General features: G+C 38.1%; 1 protein-coding gene across 3 annotated transcripts in view; it reads right to left on the bottom strand.

The window, feature by feature from the left end:
* TMEM131L (transmembrane 131 like) overlaps window positions 1-21483 on the bottom strand; it is a 168362-nt gene that overhangs the window by 40975 nt on the left and 105904 nt on the right. For 2 of the 3 annotated variants that reach the window (XM_008000032.3, XM_008000034.3), the window contains 12 exons: window positions 14421-14498; window positions 13770-13923; window positions 12094-12152; window positions 11654-11762; window positions 10385-10481; window positions 9725-9878; window positions 8940-9110; window positions 7459-7528; window positions 6233-6350; window positions 4033-4174; window positions 2646-2755; window positions 1361-1433 (listed from right to left, as the gene is read on the bottom strand). In XM_008000032.3, coding sequence (XP_007998223.1) covers window positions 1361-1433; window positions 2646-2755; window positions 4033-4174; window positions 6233-6350; window positions 7459-7528; window positions 8940-9110; window positions 9725-9878; window positions 10385-10481; window positions 11654-11762; window positions 12094-12152; window positions 13770-13923; window positions 14421-14498 — 1335 coding nt within the window. The remainder of the gene's footprint in view (window positions 1-1360; window positions 1434-2645; window positions 2756-4032; window positions 4175-6232; window positions 6351-7458; window positions 7529-8939; window positions 9111-9724; window positions 9879-10384; window positions 10482-11653; window positions 11763-12093; window positions 12153-13769; window positions 13924-14420; window positions 14499-21483) is intronic. The other variant, XM_008000033.3, reaches the window with a different exon arrangement.

Raw genomic sequence — 21483 nt, 5'->3', positions numbered from 1 at the left:
CTATATTTCTAAAAGCAAATCAGCAAAATCAAAATGCAGGAAGCCTTTCTTTATATGACGAAGAATTCTAGTAACAATTTTGAGTTAAATTTTAACTCAGTGTTTTCAAGGCACTGATATTAACTATTCTTTTTGTCAATGTCATAAATTAACAAGAGCAATAATTTCCCTTATCCCAAAATGTATAATATTTCTTGGGAAAAATATTCCGTCATAGATAAAAACTTTCTCCAGATGAGTTGTATCATTTATTCACATCTAAATAGAATATTTAGATTTAAAATAAACGGGCATTATTTTTGGAATTTCAAGATGTCATGACTGAATACCAGTGAGGCAAGATATCACTTAGTATTTTGGACTAATTATCTTGAATAGCCTTGAAGACCTCCTGGTAGAGAAACTGAGACGGAGAGAGAGGGGCAGGCTCACTAACAAGAATAAGACCACACCTGGGTGCAAGGCTTCACCCCTGCCCGCACCAATGCTGCCTCAACACTTAAGAAAAGAAAGGAGAGTCTGTGGCAATGGGTTACCTGTAGTCTTCCTCCTTCTGTTATCGAAATTAATCTAAAGCCAACAGTATATTTTTGGAGGGATAAAGATAAAGAAGAAAATACTCAAGGCGCTTAAATGTGTATGTGTAGTAAAAATAGAGCTATCTACATATGTGAGTTTATATGTATATGTATGTATTTTTTGTCAACAGATGTTCCACTTTTGAATTGATACGAAACACAGAATACCTGCAAGGCCAACACTCAGCTATACACAAATAGCCATGGAATGACTGAGTGGAAACTGAGAAGTAAGGCTGCCAAGTCCCAGGCAAACAGCATCTTCACCACATGACATGTTTACTCCTACTCCTAAGTATTTGGGCAAGACCTCATGATTGCCCACAGGCTTAAGAATTTTAGGGTAGTCCTTTTTTATAGATAGAGTAAACATCACAGAAATTGGGTGACTTGCTAAAAACAGGAACACAGTTTAGTAAGAAAAGATTTTTTTTTAATGTATTTGTTTTTACCTTACCTTGCCTTAAAAAAGAATTTGAGGCCAAGGAATCTTAAGAGAATTATAAATTCTGGGGTCTCAAGTTTCATGGTTTAACTGTTATTTCTTTACTCACATGATTCTAAATCATCAAATTAAAATGATTTAGAGCTAACATAAACCCAGCTCCTGTTGCATTAGTTAACTGGAAAAGTCTGCTATGTATTGTTCATACCTAGAGAATAAAAATAAAAGAGCCATATAGAGTACATAAAAGACATTTTAAACATAAATCAGTGAGGCCCATATGCTCATGTGTCTAGTTTGTCGGCATTCTTTTTTCTGTGTTAGGATAACATCCTACCAGGTAAGGGCAAGCTTCAGTGAGCTGGAATTCACCAGTTGTGAAATTAATCATCTGCACATCAGTGCCAAACCTATAAGGAAAAAAGCAAATGCTTAAAATAGCACTCACATCTGCCAATAAAGAAAGGTTTAATAAGTGTGTGCACACATATACATTTATACATAGGTGAGTACATGTTTGTGCACACACATACACACAAAATTCACCCCGTGCTGTCACCACTGTGTCCTAGGTCCATCCCACATTCCCACACCCATGTCTGCCATATTGTCAGTGATCAATAAATATTGCTAAATGAATGACTTTGGCATCACAGGATATAAGGAAGCAGATGGTGACAGAAGCTCTAAATATAAAGCAAATTTTTTGGAAAAAAAAGTGACTCTCAACCAAAGGCAATTTTATCCCACAGGAAACATTGGGCAACGTCTGGAAACATTTTTGGCTGTCACAGCTGGGGAGGTCCTACTGGCAACTAGTGGGTAGAAGCCAGAAATGATGCTAAACATCCTTCCACACACAAGATGGCCCCTCCCACCCCCACCAAACAGAATGGTAGAACCATCTGGTCCAAAATATCAATACTGCGAAAGCTGAGAAACCCTGGGATAAGGGTAGATTTTACTAAACGAGAAGCTGGAAACATTCTAAGTAAAACTGTGATTGTGTGAAAATAAGATATAACAGACATGAACTAATTATCATCTCTTCCTATTTAGTGCTAGACAAGAATATACATTAAACCCTCTGCATCTGCAGGTCCCAAACCTGCAGGTTCCACCAACCACAGGTGGAGAACCCTCAAATAAGGAGGGCCAATTTTTCCATCAATGATTTTAAAGGACTTGAACATCCTTGGGATTTTAGTATCCGAAGGGGTCCTGCGACCAATTCCCCTGCAGATATGGAGGGCCAACTGGACTAAAACACTAAACTTATTTATGCTGCCCAGAAATCACCATGATTGCGAGTCTAAATGTTAGGAGTATATGTGAAGAAAAAATGATGATATAGGTTCCCTTGCTAAAGAAAAGGATGTTCTGTTGGTTAGTGGACTTCACACAGTAACACTGAAGATGCCACATAACACACAGAGCCAGGCAGTTCCATCAAATCACACGCACAAGGGGCAGGATGCCCAAGGTCCATGAGCTAACGGGTCAATACTGTGTCCACATCCACACACAGGGCCTGTTGAAACACTGCAGGACATTAAGTCATTCTAAGTCTTCCCAGTACTTCCCAAACTGCCTCTCAGAAAAAAAAAAAAAAGTCTTCATACCATCTGTGGAGCAGGTGTACCAGGGCTTCGGGTTTAGGGTACAAGGAGAGAGGCAGGAGCTGCAAGGAGACCGGCCAAGAGGACGGGTTCTGCACCACAAAGTACTTTACCTAGGTGTGAGGAAAGACAAGTTAAAACCCTGAGAGGGACACCGCATCCCTCCTGAGATATTCTGGCCAAAAAAAGCATAACCTAATCATGAGGAAACATCACGTAACTCCAATCAAGAAACATCATAGGAAATAAACGGCCAGCACACTTCAAAAATGTGTATGTCATAAAAGGCAAAGAACGGCTGGGGAAGATTAAAGGAGACTAAAAAGACCTGCCAATGAAATGAGAAATCCTGGACTGGATTCTGAACCAGGAAAAAAAATGCTGTAAAGTATGACAGTGGGATCTCTGAAAACACTTGATCTACATATAATGTATATATGTAGTATATATACATATATACTGTGTGTGTATATATATACACCATAGATTAAATAACACCATCATGATTGTTACATTTTCTGATTTTGATCATTATACTCTGGTTCAGAAAAAAGCCCTTGTTCTTAAATAATTCACACTGAAAGTTACAGGTAAGAGGGTATAACATCTGACACTCAGATGGCTCACAAAGACATGTGTATGGAGAAAGAGAATGTTCAAGCAAGTGTGGCAAACATTAAAAATTGAGGAATCTTTAGAAAAAGATTCTTTTCTTTTTGCAAGCTCTTGATTTTCTCTTTGGGAGCTCCTGATACACTACTCTTGAAACTTTTCTCTAAGTTGAAATCATTTAAAAATAAAAAGTTAAAAACCGGCCTGAGGATGTCATCCCCAAGAAAATCTATGGGCACCGGATATGGCATACATTATAATTCACGTCATGTGTGGTATAGAGTTCTTAGCCATGAGACATAAATGGAAGTCTGCTGGAGGCACCTCCTTCTCTTTGCCCAGTCTTCCTGCCACCAGAGCTGGACAAGAGAGGCACAGACAAGCACCAAAGCCAACACGCTAAGGATAGACAGTAGACAGGGAGAGAAGCCTCAGTCCCTGAGGGCATCACAGACAGCACAACCTGACTTCCTCTGGACTTCTCCCCTTTGAGCTTCTTGTTATAAAATGACTCCTAATTAAGCCAGTCAAGATTTTCTCTGCTGTTAGCAGTTGAGTACTTTGTTAACTGACACACTTATGGAGTGTACATTCAATTCAAAGTCTATTTGTTTCATGCGTTTTCAGTCTGCTTAGAGTTTTACTGCTCATCTAGTTCTTTTGACATCTCCTTAATTTTGGCTTTGAAATAGTAGCTCTAGGTGGAAAATCTAATACTTTGAAAACCCAAGCACTGGGGAGTCACTGACAAAGAGATGGAAAGACACACGGTCCTCACCACGCTGCTCCTAAGGGCAGTTGCGCTGAAGTTTAACACGAGGCCAGGCTCTGCGACCAAACGAGGCAAAAAGAAAACAAAGGACTCTGACTCCTTGGATGTCTTCAAGTGAGCAAATCGAGTGGTTCCCAAAACATTCCTCCTGTTTAATTGATAAAGAAACTATTATGAAAAATAATTTTGCTATTTAAAAATTTAATATTTAATAATTTTGTTATTTAGGGAAATCAGTAAATACTATTCCCACTTACAGGAAAAGGGCTCTTGGGGAAATGGTTTACTCTAGGTCTGGGGATGGGAAAGTACAAGATTGACCCTAGAAAGCCCTGTTTTACTAGAAAGCAAGGAAGCACTCAAACAACAACAGGAACATTTCAAAGGACCACACAAGCCAGCCGAAGAGCTCCTACCAGCCAAATTTAGAACAATTTATCATCAAAAATTATAGGGATGGTAAGAGAGTACAACACTGCAACTAAAGAATCAGAGTGATGCTTAAAAGAGAAATACTCTTTTAGAAAAAAAAAATCTGCCAATAAATGTAGAATGAACAAAATAATCAGAAACATCATTTTGCAGCCATTTGTCTAACAACTGATTCCAGCAAGGATTATCAATAAATACTAAAACCATGGGATGAAACATCCTTAGGGAACAGGGCATTTATATGGTAATTTATCAAATTGTCACAGCACAGATTTATTAATTATACAAGGAAAAAGGTATGCACAATGGAGAGTTCTGTCACTTATCACCTAAACCAAGTGACTCAACTTAGCAATGCCAGTAATGGAACAAACTGACATTTATATACCTCCTGATGAGATGAAATAATACAGACACAAGTTCAACCAGGTAACTCATATTCTTGCCAAAAACATTTAACCAGATCATGAACTTGAGGAAGCAAACAGAAAAATCCAGAGTGTGGAATGTTTCATAAAACAACTGGCCTGAACTTTTGAAAAGTAACAACATGATGAAAGATGATGAAAGGTAGGAACACTAGTTTAAAGAAAACTAAGAAAACATGACAACCAAATGCAATGCATGGCCTTTAAATGGATTCTGGATTCAAAGAAAAGATAAAGAAAAAAGCAGCTATAATGAACACAACTGGATCAACTAGGGAAAATTTTTAACACAGACTGTATATTAAACAATATAATTATATGAATGTCAAGTTTGTTGAATATGCAACGGTAGTATAGTTAGATACAAGAAAATATTCTCCTTAGGAAATAAAGAATTTCCTAATAAAGTATTGAGAGTTGAAGTATGACATCTACAGCTCACTTTCAATGACTCGGCAAAAGTCTGTGTGTGTGTGTTTCTATGTGTGTGTGTACACCTATAGAGAGAAATAAAGCAAAAGTGATAAAATGTGAACATCTGGTGAACAAACTCTAGATGAGGAATATCTGAGAATTCACTGTACTATCCTCAACTTCCGAGGTTTGAAATTTGTCAAAATTAAAAGCTGGAGAGAAGTATCAATCACTAGAAACTAAGGACTGTAACATCAATAAAATACTGCGTGCAGTCGTTGGCCCTTATGCACAGTTTTGCTTTCTACAGTTTCAGTTACCTGTGGTCAACTGAGGTCTGAAAATATTAAGCAAAAAATTCCAGAAATAATTCCTAATTTTTATATTACACACAGTACTGAGTAGCATGATGAAAGTTCAAGCCGCCCCACTCCATCTTGTCTGGGACATGCAAACCATCCCTCTGCCCAGCATATCCACACTGGATCCACTCCCTGCCTGCTAGTCACTTAGTAGCCATCTCAGTCATCAGGTCAACTGTCCTGGCATCACAGTGCTTTTGCTCAAGTAGCCCTTACTTGACTTAATAATGGCTTTAAAGTGCAAGAACAATGATGCTGACAATTCAAATATGCCAAAGAGAAGCCATAAAATGCTTCCTTTTACCCAAAAAGGTGAAAAGTTGTTGACTTAATAGGAAAAAATTGTATGCTGAGACTGCTAAGATTTACAGTAAGAACGAATATTCTATTTGTGAAACTATGAAAAAGGAAAAATAAATTCATGCATCATATATAGGGTTTGCTACAGTTTCAGGCATCCATGGTGGGGTGGGGGTGGGGGGTCTTAGAATGTATCCTCGCAGGTAAGGAGGGACTACCATAACAGTGTCTCCCCACTACTGAACAAAAAAGACGACAGTGGAGACATACTTGCAGACGTCACCATTTTTGTATTTCTTCCATCTTTCATACAATTTATTTGCAAGTTCAGAATCCATATCCCAAGTAGACTGATCGAGAGAAAGGCTCCCATTCCAATTAGGATTTCCTAAAAATTAGATCAGATTCCATATTTAGATTTACAGAAAACATAATTCACTTAAGTAAATAATGCCAAGGGCTGAATATTAAACTTCTTAAACTGAGAGGACTGTAGGGTTAATAAGTGCCACCTCTGTCCTCTGCTGCTTATTAATTAAAAGTCCCTCTAACTCAATGGTAAATGATATCAAATTAAACAAACATGTCGTAAAACAAAACTAAATCGAGTTATGTAAAGGTCATAACGTAAAAGACACATGGCTCATGAATACAGCCCGAAACAAAATTATACTTGGAACACTTTTAACAGCTTTAAATCTAAAATGTGAAACTCCTTCCACACACATGCTAATCATCAACAAGTCTTCCAGGTCACCATCTAGAGTGCTGAGAGAAAACAGCAGTTCTTGAAAGGGGGCACAGACCAGGAGCCGATCCTAGAGAAGGTGCATGTTTATAACTGGTCTATTGTTCACCTCATTCTACCAACAGATTTGTTCTGTCTTGCTAAGGAGGGTATCAGGAAGGAGAGGTGAGAATCTTTAAAAACAAATAAAAACAAAAAAAAAAACTATACTTTAAAACTCTCCTTAAATATCTTTATAAATCAAGACAAAAACAAACAAACAAACAAACAAAACACACAAAAAACCCCAAAACAAGAAACAGCTCGTACCTCAACACTAAGGCCTTTCAGTCTCAAATCACAACCAGCACCCTCTGCAAGATGTTTACACTCCTATAACTTAAGTCCTCAAATACAATTCCAAGTTATTTTTACTAACTTCTAGTCAGTTCTTTTACAAAAGAATCAGAATCTTCCAATTTTTCCTATGGGTGCTATGATGATCAAACAATGTTATTTGAAAAAAAAATCCCTTGCGGAAGTACAAGCTACTAGATAATAAGGGGGCATTCTTTACACAAGTACCCCAGGTGTTTCTGGAGGGTTCTTAACAATTTTAAGTCATTCTGTTAATGATCATCCTCTCTACAGAATATGATGCAATTACCTTTATAGAACTAATTATTCCATTGACAAATGCTAATTTTCCTCACTACTTCCCATCCCCCAAACTAGAGTTCTACAGAAAGCCTAAGGGGAAAATACTTACCTGCTTTTGATTTTCCCATGAAATAATGCATGCCACAATGTGCTATCACTTCAAAACCCAGACTCCCTTCCTAGATTGAAAAGTAATATATGAATAACTTAAAACACAGCACTAAACATAAAAATCCCAATGCACTAAAATTCAAAGCAGACATTGGCCTGCACCTCAGTGAACTTCCCTTTAACCACGAGCCAAAAAGTTACTTTCTAATTTTGTAGGGATTTTCAGAGAAATCTGAACTGTCTCTCCCTAGGAGGGTCACTGAGTGGATTCTGCACGCACAATAATCAATGACAAGAATGACCCCTGGGCCCACAAGACACGAAATTGCCATCTGAATGAAAGATTATGATCACATGGCTGCACTGAAGCCTGGGCAACAGAGTGAGACCCTAGCTGTTAAAAAAAAAAGAAAAAAAAAATTTTAAAGATTAAATTAGTCTCAGGACATTCTCAGGGGTTAGAGGTTGGTTTTTTTTTTTTTCTTTTTTTTTTAAACTGAACCCTAATCTTCTGGGAAACAGTACGCTGATCTATAACTCCTAGCTATTTAGGACATTTAATTTCCCATTTCCTACAGGTATGGAGAGTACAGACACATGACTTCCACATACACCTGAAACCTGCCTGCTGCTCTCACAGTCACTCTGCTGATATGCATCTCTTGAATAGAAAAAAAAATTTCTAAGAAACCACCCCTGCTCAAAATATGAATAAATGGAATTAACCTTACACTCTGTTTAATTTTAGAATTCCTATCTGCACGCTTTCAGCTAGTTAAGCATGAGACATTTCTAACTATGAAAGATCCATACTATAAGTGAGAAAAAAATAAAGATGGTTGCATGAATGTTGCATAGAAAAACCAGAACCCAGAGTTTACAAAATAGCTTGGAGCAAAAAGAAGCAAAAATAATAACCAAATGAAAAGAAATAAATATTAAAGAAAAAAGAGACATATTTAAGACAGTCTAAATTAAATACAATTTACCCAGATTTTAGAAAGCATTTTCTTAATTGTGAACCTTTTCAGGCTTTAGACTTGGCCCACTAAGGAAATTCAAGGATTACGAGCAACTGAGAGTCACTTAGAAGAGATCCAAATAAAGCATTTAACAACCTAATTTATTAAGTCATTGCAAGTATGTACTGAAAACCAAACTGTGTTTTCTATAGCTAACACATATTCGTTGCTCTACAAATTTTGGAAATAAATGAAAATGATATCTATTAATCTATTGGTCACGCCTTATTTCGTTCAAGAACTTCAAATTACTTTGTAAAAAAGAAAACTCTTTCCAAATAAAGATTTCTATGTCTGAACAATTTATCATCCAAGATTGGCCTGGTAATACCCTTCAGTTTCTTAGCCTTAAAGAACATGAGCTTAACCTAGTTAATAAAACTCAAGCACTAAAGACTAATAAAAAGCAACAGTAATTAAGAAAACTGTAACACACATACAGTATTGTAGAAAATACCTTGGTTGGTGCTGAATAAATCTGTAGAGGTATTGCAAAAATGGCACCTATGTTTGTAGTCAAAAATACATTGGTGAATAGATTTATGGCAATGTCTTTAACAGCAAGTTTCAAAGAAAATATATTCCAACAGCCTGGAGGTAGAAATAAAGGGCCAGTGAAATTCAGAATCTAAAAAGAAAAGAAGCAAGAGAAATTACTTTTCCTAACACTAATTATGATTAAAATCATTATAAAATATGATGCTAACATTCTTCTATATTTCAGAAAGTATGACTTTACTCAGTTATTTCCAGATCAAAATTTACAATACTTTTATAGAAATGATAGGTTACAAATAATGCTTAAAGATGACATTGTTTTAAATTTCACAAAAATAATCTTGAAATTTCAGGAAGTGATCTTTTGCCAAAAAAACCCTACTATTTTATCATGAACCAGGCTCATTTTAACTAAATATAACCTTTTCAGAACAAACCATATACATAATATTTTTGAATAATGGTAAGAGCAAATATTTTGAAAGGTTATATCCTGGTCTCCTTGAGCTCTTTTAAAAATAGTTTTTTAAAAAGCGAGAAAGAGAAATCTCCTAAAAGTAATTCTGAAAATGTCAAAAGAAAAATACATGTTTTAAAAGTCGTAAGTTAAAATTAAATTGTATTTAAATAATTTCATAGCATTGGAATAATTTTTATTATTTTATGGAAACAATTTCACAGCATCTGACCTTAAATAAAGCTTAAAATAAGCTAAAACTTCGGGGAAAAAAATACTATATGTACCTTTAAAATGTTCTTGGTCTCCTTGGAAACAAACACATCATTTAATACAACACTACGGTCAAAATGGTTGCGGTACCATATTGACCAAAGTCCTGATGTGTTCTCACGAGTCTCTATGTGAAACTGGGTTGCAGAAGAGTCCATTCTAAAATACCTGTGAACAGAGGACATGCATGCTATCAGCCCCGAGTGTGGGACAACAGTCAGCCCTCTTATGAGCCTCTAACTGCAAAAACAGGAGCATCATAAAACGTTACTAAATGAAAGCTAGCGCCAGAGACAACCTCAGCAATCACCTCCTTCAACCTTCTGGCTCACATGGGGAGCAACTGGAAGCCAGGGGGAAGCAACCAGGCTGTGTCCAGTACAGCTCACAGAGGGGGCCTGAAGTCAACTCAGAAACACCATGTGAATATGTACTCTTTTCACACATCTGGGATGCCTGACACTGAACCTATTTCATAAACTGAATTATTTCACTTCCTTTTCCCCATTCAGCTAATCTCCCTTTCACTGCCTGTTAGCAGTGCGAAGGCAAGGGGCGGCAAGGCCAGAGAGAGAGAGAATCATACAAGTGATGTCAGTATATTTTTAAACCATTTCTAGAGGGGAAAACAACAACAACAACATAAGATTTCAGGGAAAGTGGAAGTCACCTACCCCTGAGCCACAGAAGAGAAGAGGCATGCTTTTAGTGTTGGAGTGTGTATTGTTTTTTTCACATCTTCTATAATTCCACTGTCACAGGATGTAGCTGCTTTGTGGTATAAAGAAATAAATGTGAAGCTTAAGTAACTTTTCTTTCATTAAGCCTGAACAAAAGACCTACATCTTGTTTATTTACAACTTTTTATTCACTTTTCTGTCTCCATTCAAATAGCGAATCAGACATAAAAGGTAACTACTTTCTCAAATGTTCCTGTCATCTTCTTTGTTACCAATTATCCAGAAAGCCACACTTTTTAAAACCAACTTCTTTACCAGAAATGACAAAAGTGAAACAAGAAGCTCACTTGGCAGAGTAAGGGGGAATGTGTAGAGGCACGAGCAAGAAAGGAATAAAACCTAAACAGCAAAAGGGAGCTGACCAGCAGAAAGTGAGCTGTATTTGAAAGCACTGCTGATTGATGAAAATAATACTTTTAAGCTCTCCTTGATTTAGGTTATAATCCTAAGTCACTTGTGTTCAATTCTTAACTCTCTGATGCTAATAACCAACTTTTTAAAAGTTATATATATGTTTTTAAAAATTCAAACACTAACAAAAAATGTGAAAATAAAGTCTACCTTTCTTCAACCTGACTCCCAATTATCTTAGAGGAGGCAGCTGTTAGCAGTTTCTCCAACATCCTTCCAGGTGTTCTGTGCATGTATAAGTACACAGATATCCTCTAAAAAAAAATTAAATGTACACACGCTGCTCACATCACTGTTCATGCATGTTTCTGAACACTCTCTCACATCTGAACACAGATGTTCAGCTCTTCTGTCCTCACACACACACATTTCTTTAGGTACAGTTTTGAATACACACATATCTGGAGGATAAACTCTTAAAACTAGAATTAAGGATCAAAGAGCATATATGTGCATTTTAAATTTTCATACAGATTGCCAATTTTCCCTCAAAAACAGCCTGCATATTTAGACTCTCGTCAAAAACATAACAGTGCTTTCCTTCCTAATCATTATCTACAGAGAATATTAAGCTTTAAACTCAAAACCCTACATACGTGGCAGAATAAAAGTGGCATCAACAATAGTTTCTACATCACACTATCTTAGAACCACTAAGGCTGGGACTTCTTGAAATCAAATGCATTCACTTCACTTTTTTGAAACCATGCCTAATCTGTAGCTGTAGAAAGAGTTGTCATGATGACAACAAGGTAACAAAAGTCAAACGACAATCTGTTTAAAAATCTGTACCTTTGCAGGTAAAAGAAGCAATTTTTGTAAAGTTTGTTGTAGAAGTAGGTAGTAGTACTGGTTCAAACTGCAGAGACAGAGCATCTCTCTGTGAGAAATGGCGTATATCCTGAAACAGAAGAAAAGTCTCACATTACTACTCTCAGCTGGGAGAGTATTTATCCAGTTTGAATCAACCGTTAGAATAAATCGCACAGACCAGCCATACACAGCAACTGCTCAGCATCTGTGCCATAACCATATGGAGGGGATGCTGACAATCTTCATACAAACAGAGGTTCAAGCAAGGGCAAAGGGGCTTACGTTAAAGAAAAAGAGAACAGAGACAGTGCTTCTGTCTCTTCTGAGAACAGTCTCTGTTCCTGAAAAGCCCTCATATTCTACAATTAAATGCACACTTGCAATTTCAAAATTTACTTTAGGTAAGCATTTACAATTACCTGTATCCATATAAGGCTGTTTCCTGAATGTAATATATACATATTTACTGCTGAATCATCTGTCCAAAAGAATCAGAGTATTAAAACAGAGTATTTAAATCAGAGAGTAAAACAGCCATCTCATTCTCACACCTTCATGTAGTAGTAACTAAAATATCACATTACACATTTCTATAAAAAATGTTAACTTATTTCTCAAAACTGAAGTCAAAACTAGGAGCTTTTTTTTTTTTTTAATCACAAGAAAAAAGATCCTTATAAAAATGCCTACCAACCTAAGCCCTCTAAATGATGAGGAACTACCAGGAGCAAAATTCTGAGTTTAGGGTCATACAATGCACTTCTGGATGAAATTAACGAACTGGATGACTTCAAATAAAGCTATGTTCTCCTGTTGATTAGAAAGCCCCTAATTTCCTCATTTAGACAACTACATTTGGAAAGAAGAAAATTCTGAGATCTCGGGTTTCAGGCTTCCTTTTAGCCCTCACCAACAGAAATGGTCCCCACGGGTCAGGGATCTGCCCCACATGTATGTTCACCTGGCAGTTATGAGAATCACCAAGCACCGAGGACAGGAGAGCTCTCCTGCTGATCCAGCACTACCACAGCCAGCTCTGAAGACTGAAAGGTAAATGCTGTTTGACCAGTTAAGACTGCCAAGGCAGGGCAGGGTGGCTCATCCTTGCAATCCCAGAACTTTGGGAGGCCAAGCGGGGAGGATTGTTTGAGCCCAGGAGTTCAAGACTATCCTGAGCAACACAGGGAGACCCTGGCTCTACAAAAACAAACAAACAAACAAACAAACAAAAAACAATGTTTAAAGTAGCCAGGCATAGTGGTGTGCGCCTGTGGACCCAGCTACTTGGGAGGCCAAGGTGGCAGGGTTGCTTGAGCCCAGGAGTTTGAGGTTGCAGTGAGCCAAGATCACATCTCTGCACTCCTGCCTGGGCTACAGAGCAAAATGCTGTCTAAAAAAAACAAAAATAGAAATAAAACCAAACAACAACAACAAAAAAACACAAAGAATAAAAACTATCCTTTCTTTGAATACAAATACATATATATATAGTCACATTCAGAAGAGTCTTGATAACCAAAAGATACTAGTATATTCTATGTTATGAATTTCATGGATCACATAAAGTTCTTAGGAAGTTAAACAGATGAATGCATTTATTTCTGATAAGTAGGACACACATTTCCAAAGATAAAATTCATAAAACTGAACACTAAAATTCTACCGAACTTGTCAAGCATCCAGGAACAACCGCAACCTGTTAGCTATTTAAAATACAAAACAGCATGATGTGGTTAACTGAGCTTAGGCAAATCATTAAAAGTGGAACAAGAAACCCAAGACTTCAAATACTTTGTAAATATTTATATTAAACTGTCATGCCCACATAATTTGCTTACTGTCTCCAAACATCAAGAAAAATTATTCCTAAGGAAACTCCGAGCAGTTTGCAGTTGTTACTTAACTTCTCCCCAAAATAACACAGCCTTCTTAGCAGTTGTAGGTTGAGAACCAGTTACTACTACAATCGCTTAACAATTAAAGCAAAGGTTATTTGTCTTGGTTTGCTACGATACAATCTATACATAAATGCTATATAGAACGATGATGCAGACTGATCAAAATATAATGAAAAATTTTAAACATCCCACCTTACCTGAGGTCTCAGATTTATCTGTAGCTACGTAAACAATAGAGAGATGATCTAACAAATCTTGTGTGTTTTCTTCAAATTCTTTCGAAGAGTTTTCCGTTGTTACCATTATGCTCATTTGTAGACGCAAAACATCATCAGATTCTAGGTAACAACTCTGAGATTGGAGGAAGGAGGAAAAAAGGAAAAAAAAAAATATCATCTCAACTTTGTGGTTTCAAACTATGGAGGAAAGGAAAAGCATTTCACATAATGGCACATGTATGAGAACAGAATATACTGTTTTGTGTTTTATTTTTTTTTGAGACAGAGTCTGGCTCTGTCACCCTGGCTGGAGTGCAGTGGCACGATCTTGGCTCACTGCAAGCTCCGCCTCCCGAGTTCATGCCATTCTCCAGTCTCAGCCTCCCAAGTAGCTGGGACTACAGGCGCCCGCCACCACGCCTGGCTAAGCTTTTTGGATTTTTAGTAGAGACGGGGTTTCACCAGGTTAGCCAGGATGGTCTCGATCTCCTGACCTCGTGATCCACCCAGCTCGGCCTCCCAGAGTGCTGGGATTACAGGCGTAAGCCACTGCACCCGGCCTTGTGTTTTATTTTTAAGCAAAGAGGAAGGAAGGAAAGCAGAGAGAAAACACTACATATTTTATTTTACCTTTAATTGCTGACACACTTTATTATGTAAACTGCATTCCAGTTGTACTTGCAAGAGGCTAGTATTAGTGGTTTCTGCCTAAAAGAAGAAAAAAGGGAGAAAAGAACTTCAAAGTAAGTAAAAGGCTCAATCTCACACTAATAATAAACAATCTATCATGTATTCAGAAACTACACTTTTTCATTTATTCAATAAATATTTGAGTATCTGCTAAATGCTGGACATTATTCTTTCTAGTGGATATACAACAGTAAGCTGAACAGAGAAATCTGTTATCAGGACTGTCACTGAGCTTACATTCTAATGAAAATTGTAAGTTCTTCCTCAGGCAACATGAAAATTCCTTATTACACCTATAAGCAGGTGAATATGTTCTAAATATACACAGGAACACTGGAGTTTGGCATTTCTAATGTTTGTTGAAAATTTTGTTTAAACACAGGAGTTTATTGTTATTTTACAGTAGGTTTACAAAGTAACAAAATTCTAAGTGTGCCTTCCATCAGTACAATGACCTAGAAACCATGACCCTCAACGTAGACCAAAAAAAAGAGAGAGAGAGATGTCCAAAATTCAGTTGACTACCATTTTTAACAGGGAAGAGCTATGGATGAAAGAGACAAAAGTATATAAAAAGAATGCAGGACTCTGTCAAATTTAAAGATCTTAACAGCCACCTGGGATGATGTCAACACACATTTAAGAAAAGGAAAATGAAAAATCCAATCAAGGGATACAACCTTGGGTAGGAGGGTGGGGGCTACAGGCATGTGAATACAGCAAAAACTTAGCGCAGTATGTGAATCTAAAAGACATGGGTTATGAGCCTTCCTCTTTCGTTAAGTTTAATGTCTCTGGCATAGTGATTCCAAAAAGGTACTCCACCCAGGAGCCACAGGCCAAACATCAAAACTCGGCAAGGTAAGAAGGCACTCTCCAAAGCCTAGGCTGGCTTAATAGTGAATATCTACTAAAAAACCCAGGAAACATGCATTACTAAAAAGAATCACTACAATTATGTCTGTTAGATTTATAAGACTTACCCAAGTACATTACATAAGAATACATTTTAAGCTACTTCAATTGTCATTCAGGCAATTAAACTACAGAAAAAAGGAATAAGTCAGCACAGTAGTGGTTCACGTCTGTAATCCCGGCACTTTGGGAGGCTAAAGCTGGTGGATCACTGGAGCCCAGGAGTTGGAGACCAGCCTAGGCGACATGGCAAAACCCTGTCTCTACTAGAAAAAATACCAAAATTAGCCAGGCATGGTGATGTGCGCTTGTAGTCCCAGCTACTAGGAAGGCTGTGATGGGAGGATTGATTGAGCCCAGGAGGTCAACACTGTAGTGAGCCGTGACTCTTTTATTCTTTTTCTTAAAATATATTTTTAATGCAGTAAAAATGTTTAAGGAGTTTAAGTTTGTAAATGGGACCAAACATTAAACACTCTTTTAAAGAAATCATTGTTCATATATGCTAGTATTCTTAAATAGAATAATATGATTTGTAAAATGAATCTAAAATCTTAACCTTTTTTTTTTTTTTTTTTTGAGACAGCGTCTCACTCTATTGTCCAGCTGAAGTCAGACAGTGCAATCTCGGCTCGTGCAACCACCACCTCCCAGGCTCAAGCCAACTTCCTACCTTAGCCTCCCAGGTAGCTGGGACTATAGGCGCGCACCACCACACATGGTTAATTTGTGTATTTTTTGTAGAGATGGAGCTTCACCATGTTGCCCAGGCTGGTTTTGAACTCCTGGGCTCAAGTAATCCACCCATCTCGGCCTCCCAAAGTGCTGGGATTACAGGTGTGCACCAATACACCAGCCCGAAGAACTAGATTTTTAAATTTGTCTGTGAACAAATCCCAACATCAAAGACATAAACAGAAAAAGCCCACTTTCTGAAACTGATTTTTATTTTATTTTATTTTTTGAGACGGAGTCTTGCTCTGTCGCCCAGGATGGAGTGCAGTGGCGTGATCTTAGCTCACTGCAAGCTCCGCCTCCTGGGTTCACGCCATTCTCCTGTCTTAGCCTCCCAATTAGCCAGGACTACAGGTGTTTTTTTTGTTTTGTTTTTTTTTTTTTTTTTTTTTTTAGTAGAGATGGGATTTCACCGTATTAACCAGGATGGTCTTGATCTCCTGACCTCGTGATCCACCCACCTCAGCCTCCCAAAGTGCTGGGATTACAGGCGTGAGCCACCGCGCCTGGCCAAAAACCACTTTCATTTCACCTTCTCACTTACTCTCCTCAAAGAAATCCATAACCAAGTCACACTGATTGTACCTCCTTCATGAGCCCTTAAACGCACTCACTTCTCCTCTTGCTTAATACCCCAGATATTAGGGGTTGGCAAACTATGCCCACAGGTTAAATCCAGTTTGCTGCTTGTTTTTGTAAACAAAGTTTTATTGGAACACAGCCATGCCTGTTCCTTTATGGACTGTCTACTGTTGCTTTCATGCTACGAAGGCAGAGTTCAGTACTTGCAACAGAGACTGTAAAGCCCACAAAGTCAAAGTAAATACTCTAACAACACTAAACTACAGAAAAAAATGATGGTGCAGTAACTTGCTCCTAGTCCCCTGCATCCACCTCCGCCCTTTCCACTCCATTCTCCACACTGCATCAAGAGTGAGTCTGCCCATATATAAATCTGGTCACGCCACTATTTGTTTAAAACTCTTCAAAGACTTCTCACTTGGCAAAAGCCCCAAATCCTCTGCTGTAGCTATAAAACTCCGGCACCTGCCTAGTCTCAACCTCCCTGCGCATGCTCCAACCTCACTGGTCTAGTTTCTGCTCTGCTTGCCTCACCACCTTTGAATTTTCTGTCCCTTTGCTTTGCACCCACATCCCCAACCCACCCGCCTCTCCACCTAGCTAAATCTGATTTATGCTTCATGTCCCAGCTTAAATATCCCTTTCAGACACCACAGCAACTTCTACCTGACCTTTTGTAACACTTCCCACAACAACCTGGTCAAGGTCTATCTTCCCCAGAGGATTCTAGGCATCTTGTGCTTAGAATGCACAATGCCTATCACTTCATCAGCACTCAATAATCAGCTGGTGAATGGACAGAGGTGGGCACACAGCCACAGATGCTACAGAATTGGCTTGAAAAGGGCGAGAGAAGCTTGAAAAGGGCAAGAAACAGAAAACAGTAAATGGTGCCTACAAAATAAAAGGACAACAAAAACCTGACAGTGTGTATTTCTGATCTGAAACTTTCAAAAAACGTTTGAAGAAAAAATCTCAACACACTTTTAGAGTACACATTTATAACTAAGTTCTTTTTTTGTTTTTTGTTTTTTTTTTTAAAGAAATTGACAACAATTTAACTATGTCAAGGTCTTAACCTGACATGGCAATTCTCTACCCTACAATATTTCTTCAAATGAAAAGATGTTAAAAATTCACCATCATATTAACAGTTTTCGACATAATTAACAACCCTATTTTGCACAGTGATTTACAGCCTAATATTTTGTCATTCTTAGTAAATCTCTGGATGGATGTAGTTATAACTTGCCATTTTAATTAAGATTCTTCTCTTAGTGAGAGGCATTTTAAAAAATCACTATTTTGTTTCATTTGCTGTAGGACATATTTCAGAATCCCACAAGGGGGAGTTCTAGCACCTCCAAACTGCCCTTTAGAAGTATGCTAATTTTTCTAAACGAAAAAGTTTCAAGTTCGTATCTGTCTTTCTCAAAAGAACAAAACAATCGGGCTGGGCGCGGTGTCTGTCTTTCTCAAAAGAAGAAAACAATTGGGCTGGGCGCGGTGGCCCATGCCGGTAATCCCAGCACTCTGGTGAGGCCAAGGCAGACGGATCATGATGTCAGGAGATCAAGACCATCCTGGCTAACACGGTGAAACCCCATCTCTACTAAAAATACAAAAAATTAGCCAGGCATAGTGGTGGATGCCTGTAGTCCCAGCTACTCAAGAGGCTGAGGCAGGAGAATGGCATGAACCCAGGAGTCAGAGCTTGCAGTGAGCCGAGATCGGGCCACTGCACTCCAGCCTGGGTGACAGTGCGAGACTCCGTCTTCAAAAAAAAAAAAAAAGAAAAGAAAAAAAGAACAAAACAGTGGCAATGTTATCTTGATAAAAAAGAAACTCTAACTAAAATATTAGCCAGGGAGCAACCACACACTAGGGTTACAAGTTCCCCCACCATCCCCAACTGAGCACACCGTGACAACAGGACACGCCCTCATCCAGAGTGAGCCTGGGCTGATTAGACAGGAAAAACAAACAAAAACCTAATTTTCTAGTTTTGAAACCTCCTATACTCCTTTAACAAATCAGATCAGACATTTTATATAGAAAAAAGAAAAAGTAACTCTATAAACAACTTTTTCTTAAGTAGTCTTCATTGAAAGTACTAATATAGTTTATATATTTCATATTACTTCATATGAAGTATTATCCCCTTTTAGAAGATGGGGGAAATTGTGGCTTGGAGGGGTTAAGAGACTTACCAAAGATCTTGGGGCTAGCTGGTAAAAAAACAGAACAAAAAAATAGCAGGTTTTAAATTGCAGTCAGTACTTACTTAACAAATCAAAATAGACCAAATCTATTTCTCCTAGGTACCTAAAGGCCTAAAAATCCATCAACACAGGGATATATATTAGAAAACCATAACAAGATAAAATGCAAAAGTCAAGAAAATAGAAATGTTAAAACTCCTTTTGTATGGCACATATTTCCACAGTTCTGTGGTGAAGAAGTATGAATTTAGGGAACTGGATACTAGAGAGAAAGCAATCCTCTCCCTTCACTGGCTGAGGAATTACCAGTGCCCTGGGCCACAAGAAGGGTGTGATTTGGGGGGACTGTGTGCAATTAAACAGTAAAGGAAATAACAGACTTTAAGTATTAAGTCATTTTGATGACTTATCACCAAGAGTCAAGCACAGCCTAATATATTTGAGAATCTACATTAATCCAGACAGAATGAACAAGAGGCTGGATGAGGTTCCTGGTAATAACCACATGAAACCTTTTTATTTAAGGACTATAACTTATGAAATCTGAAAGAATTACTTAGACAAGTCCCAATCTTAGATTCTATTTTTCTCAGACGTCTTTCTCCCCTTTCACAATTTTGAATGCCAAATATTAGAGGTCATTATAAAAGTAAATCTCAGCCAGGTGCGGCGGCTCACACCCGTAATCTCACTTTGGGAGGCCAAGGAGGGTAGATCACTCGAGGTCAGGAATTTGAGACCGGCCTGTCCAACATGATGAAACCCTGTCTCTAGTAAAAATACAAAAATTTGCCGGGCATGGTGGCACACTCCTGTAATCTCAGCTTCTCGGGAGGCTGAAGCTGGAGAATTGCTTGAACCTGAGAGGCAGAGGTTGCAGTGAGCTGTAATTGCACCATTGCATTCCAGCCTGGGCAACAGAGTCCATTTCAAAAAAAAAAGAAAAAGAAAAAGAAAAAGAAAATCTCTTATGCCAACATATGCATCTGGAACACTGATTCTGTATAAGCCATCTGACTGTTCCAGCAGGTGGCCCCCACACACAGTATTATGTACATGGCAAATGATCTTGTATAAAACGAGAGCTATCTTGGGTGCCTTCCACATAACACTCAGATTCTATAACCAAACTCCTAATTTAGTGTTTCCTGCATAACAGCAGGCTCAGCTATTAGTAAGTACTGTACAGCTATTTTTCCCCGATATTAAATAGCAATTGTGTTTCAACCTCCACCACCACCACTACCCTTTCATTCCTCAGATATTAACCACTAAAACAAAATCTAACTATACTGCCAGACTCCCTCATGCAAACATTTGCAAAAACCTAGGAGGTGGCTGAAATTAGTTTGCTTTTAGGAAAAAAGCTACTATATATCAGTAGTATTTTTCCTTATCCACATCATTTTAGAAAAGGCAGTGTGGCCAAGCACTTTAGCCAACACAGATTTAGATCAAACCCCAGCCATGAAAGCCTGGGGACATTCCCCCCCCACTCTAAGACTCAGTTTCCTCTTCTATAAAATCAAGTTATTGAATTCACAGCAATATTATGGGTGCTAAATGAGATACATATGCAAACCACTGGGTACACAGCAGGCCTCAAAGGGGGGATTATATTGATGTGCTCATTCACAATTAATGCATTTATTTAATAAAATTCCACAACAAATAATTTAGGTGCTTGGGGGAAGCATTTTTCCCACATTAAAGCTTTTAGAAGAAAACTCTTTACCACTCCTTTGGTTTCCAAGAGATTTTTTTTCCCCTAAAACACTTCAGATTCTTTTTATTTCATGACTGGTTCAGAACCCAAGAAAAAAGGAAGTATCATTTACTGGACACTACCTCCCACCCCTTGAAGTGTGCCAGAAACCCTGAAAGAGACAAAAAGCAACTGGGAGAATAAGATAACCCCTGTACTATCTAAACTTTTGGTTTGGCCAAGCGGAAGTCACCTGTGTTGAGCAACACCTTGGTTTTCACGCCTGGATAACTAGCTTTTAACTATTACAACCTGGGCTGGCAGCGTCAGTAAAGCCACGTGGGATTTTCACCTTGATAGGTCAGGCAGTGTATGTTGGCTCTGTCCTAAGGCAAGTAACTATTTTTATACAATTGGATGATGCTGGGCCTCAAACAAATGACAAATAGGCCCTGCATGTCTGGCACAGGCCCTGAAACAAGATCCAGGCTCGGCAAAAGTTTAAGCTTTGTGATGGAGGCTGCTGTCGCTTGACCTTGAGTAGCATGGGCACAGCTTATACTTAAGTAGGCATCGCGGTGGAGAGAATTAGGCTATAAAAGAAAGGATGCTGTGGTGGTTCTTCAAAAAACTAGAACAGAATTACCAATTCCATTTCTAGGTATACATTCAAAAGTGATAGCAGGGACTCAAACAGATGCTTGTTCATAGCAAGACTACTCACAAACGCCCCAAGGTGGATAAACAAAACATGATATATACATGCAACAGAGTATTATTCAGCCTTAAAAAGGAATAAAATTCTGATACATGCTATATAAAATGGGTGAACCTTAAAGATATT

Source organism: Chlorocebus sabaeus, chromosome 7, assembly GCF_047675955.1.
Source record: "Chlorocebus sabaeus isolate Y175 chromosome 7, mChlSab1.0.hap1, whole genome shotgun sequence".
In the NCBI taxonomy this organism is placed as follows: Eukaryota; Metazoa; Chordata; class Mammalia; order Primates; family Cercopithecidae; genus Chlorocebus; species Chlorocebus sabaeus.
Note: the sequence above shows the minus strand (reverse complement) of the source record. Positions and strands in the feature narration are given on the sequence as shown.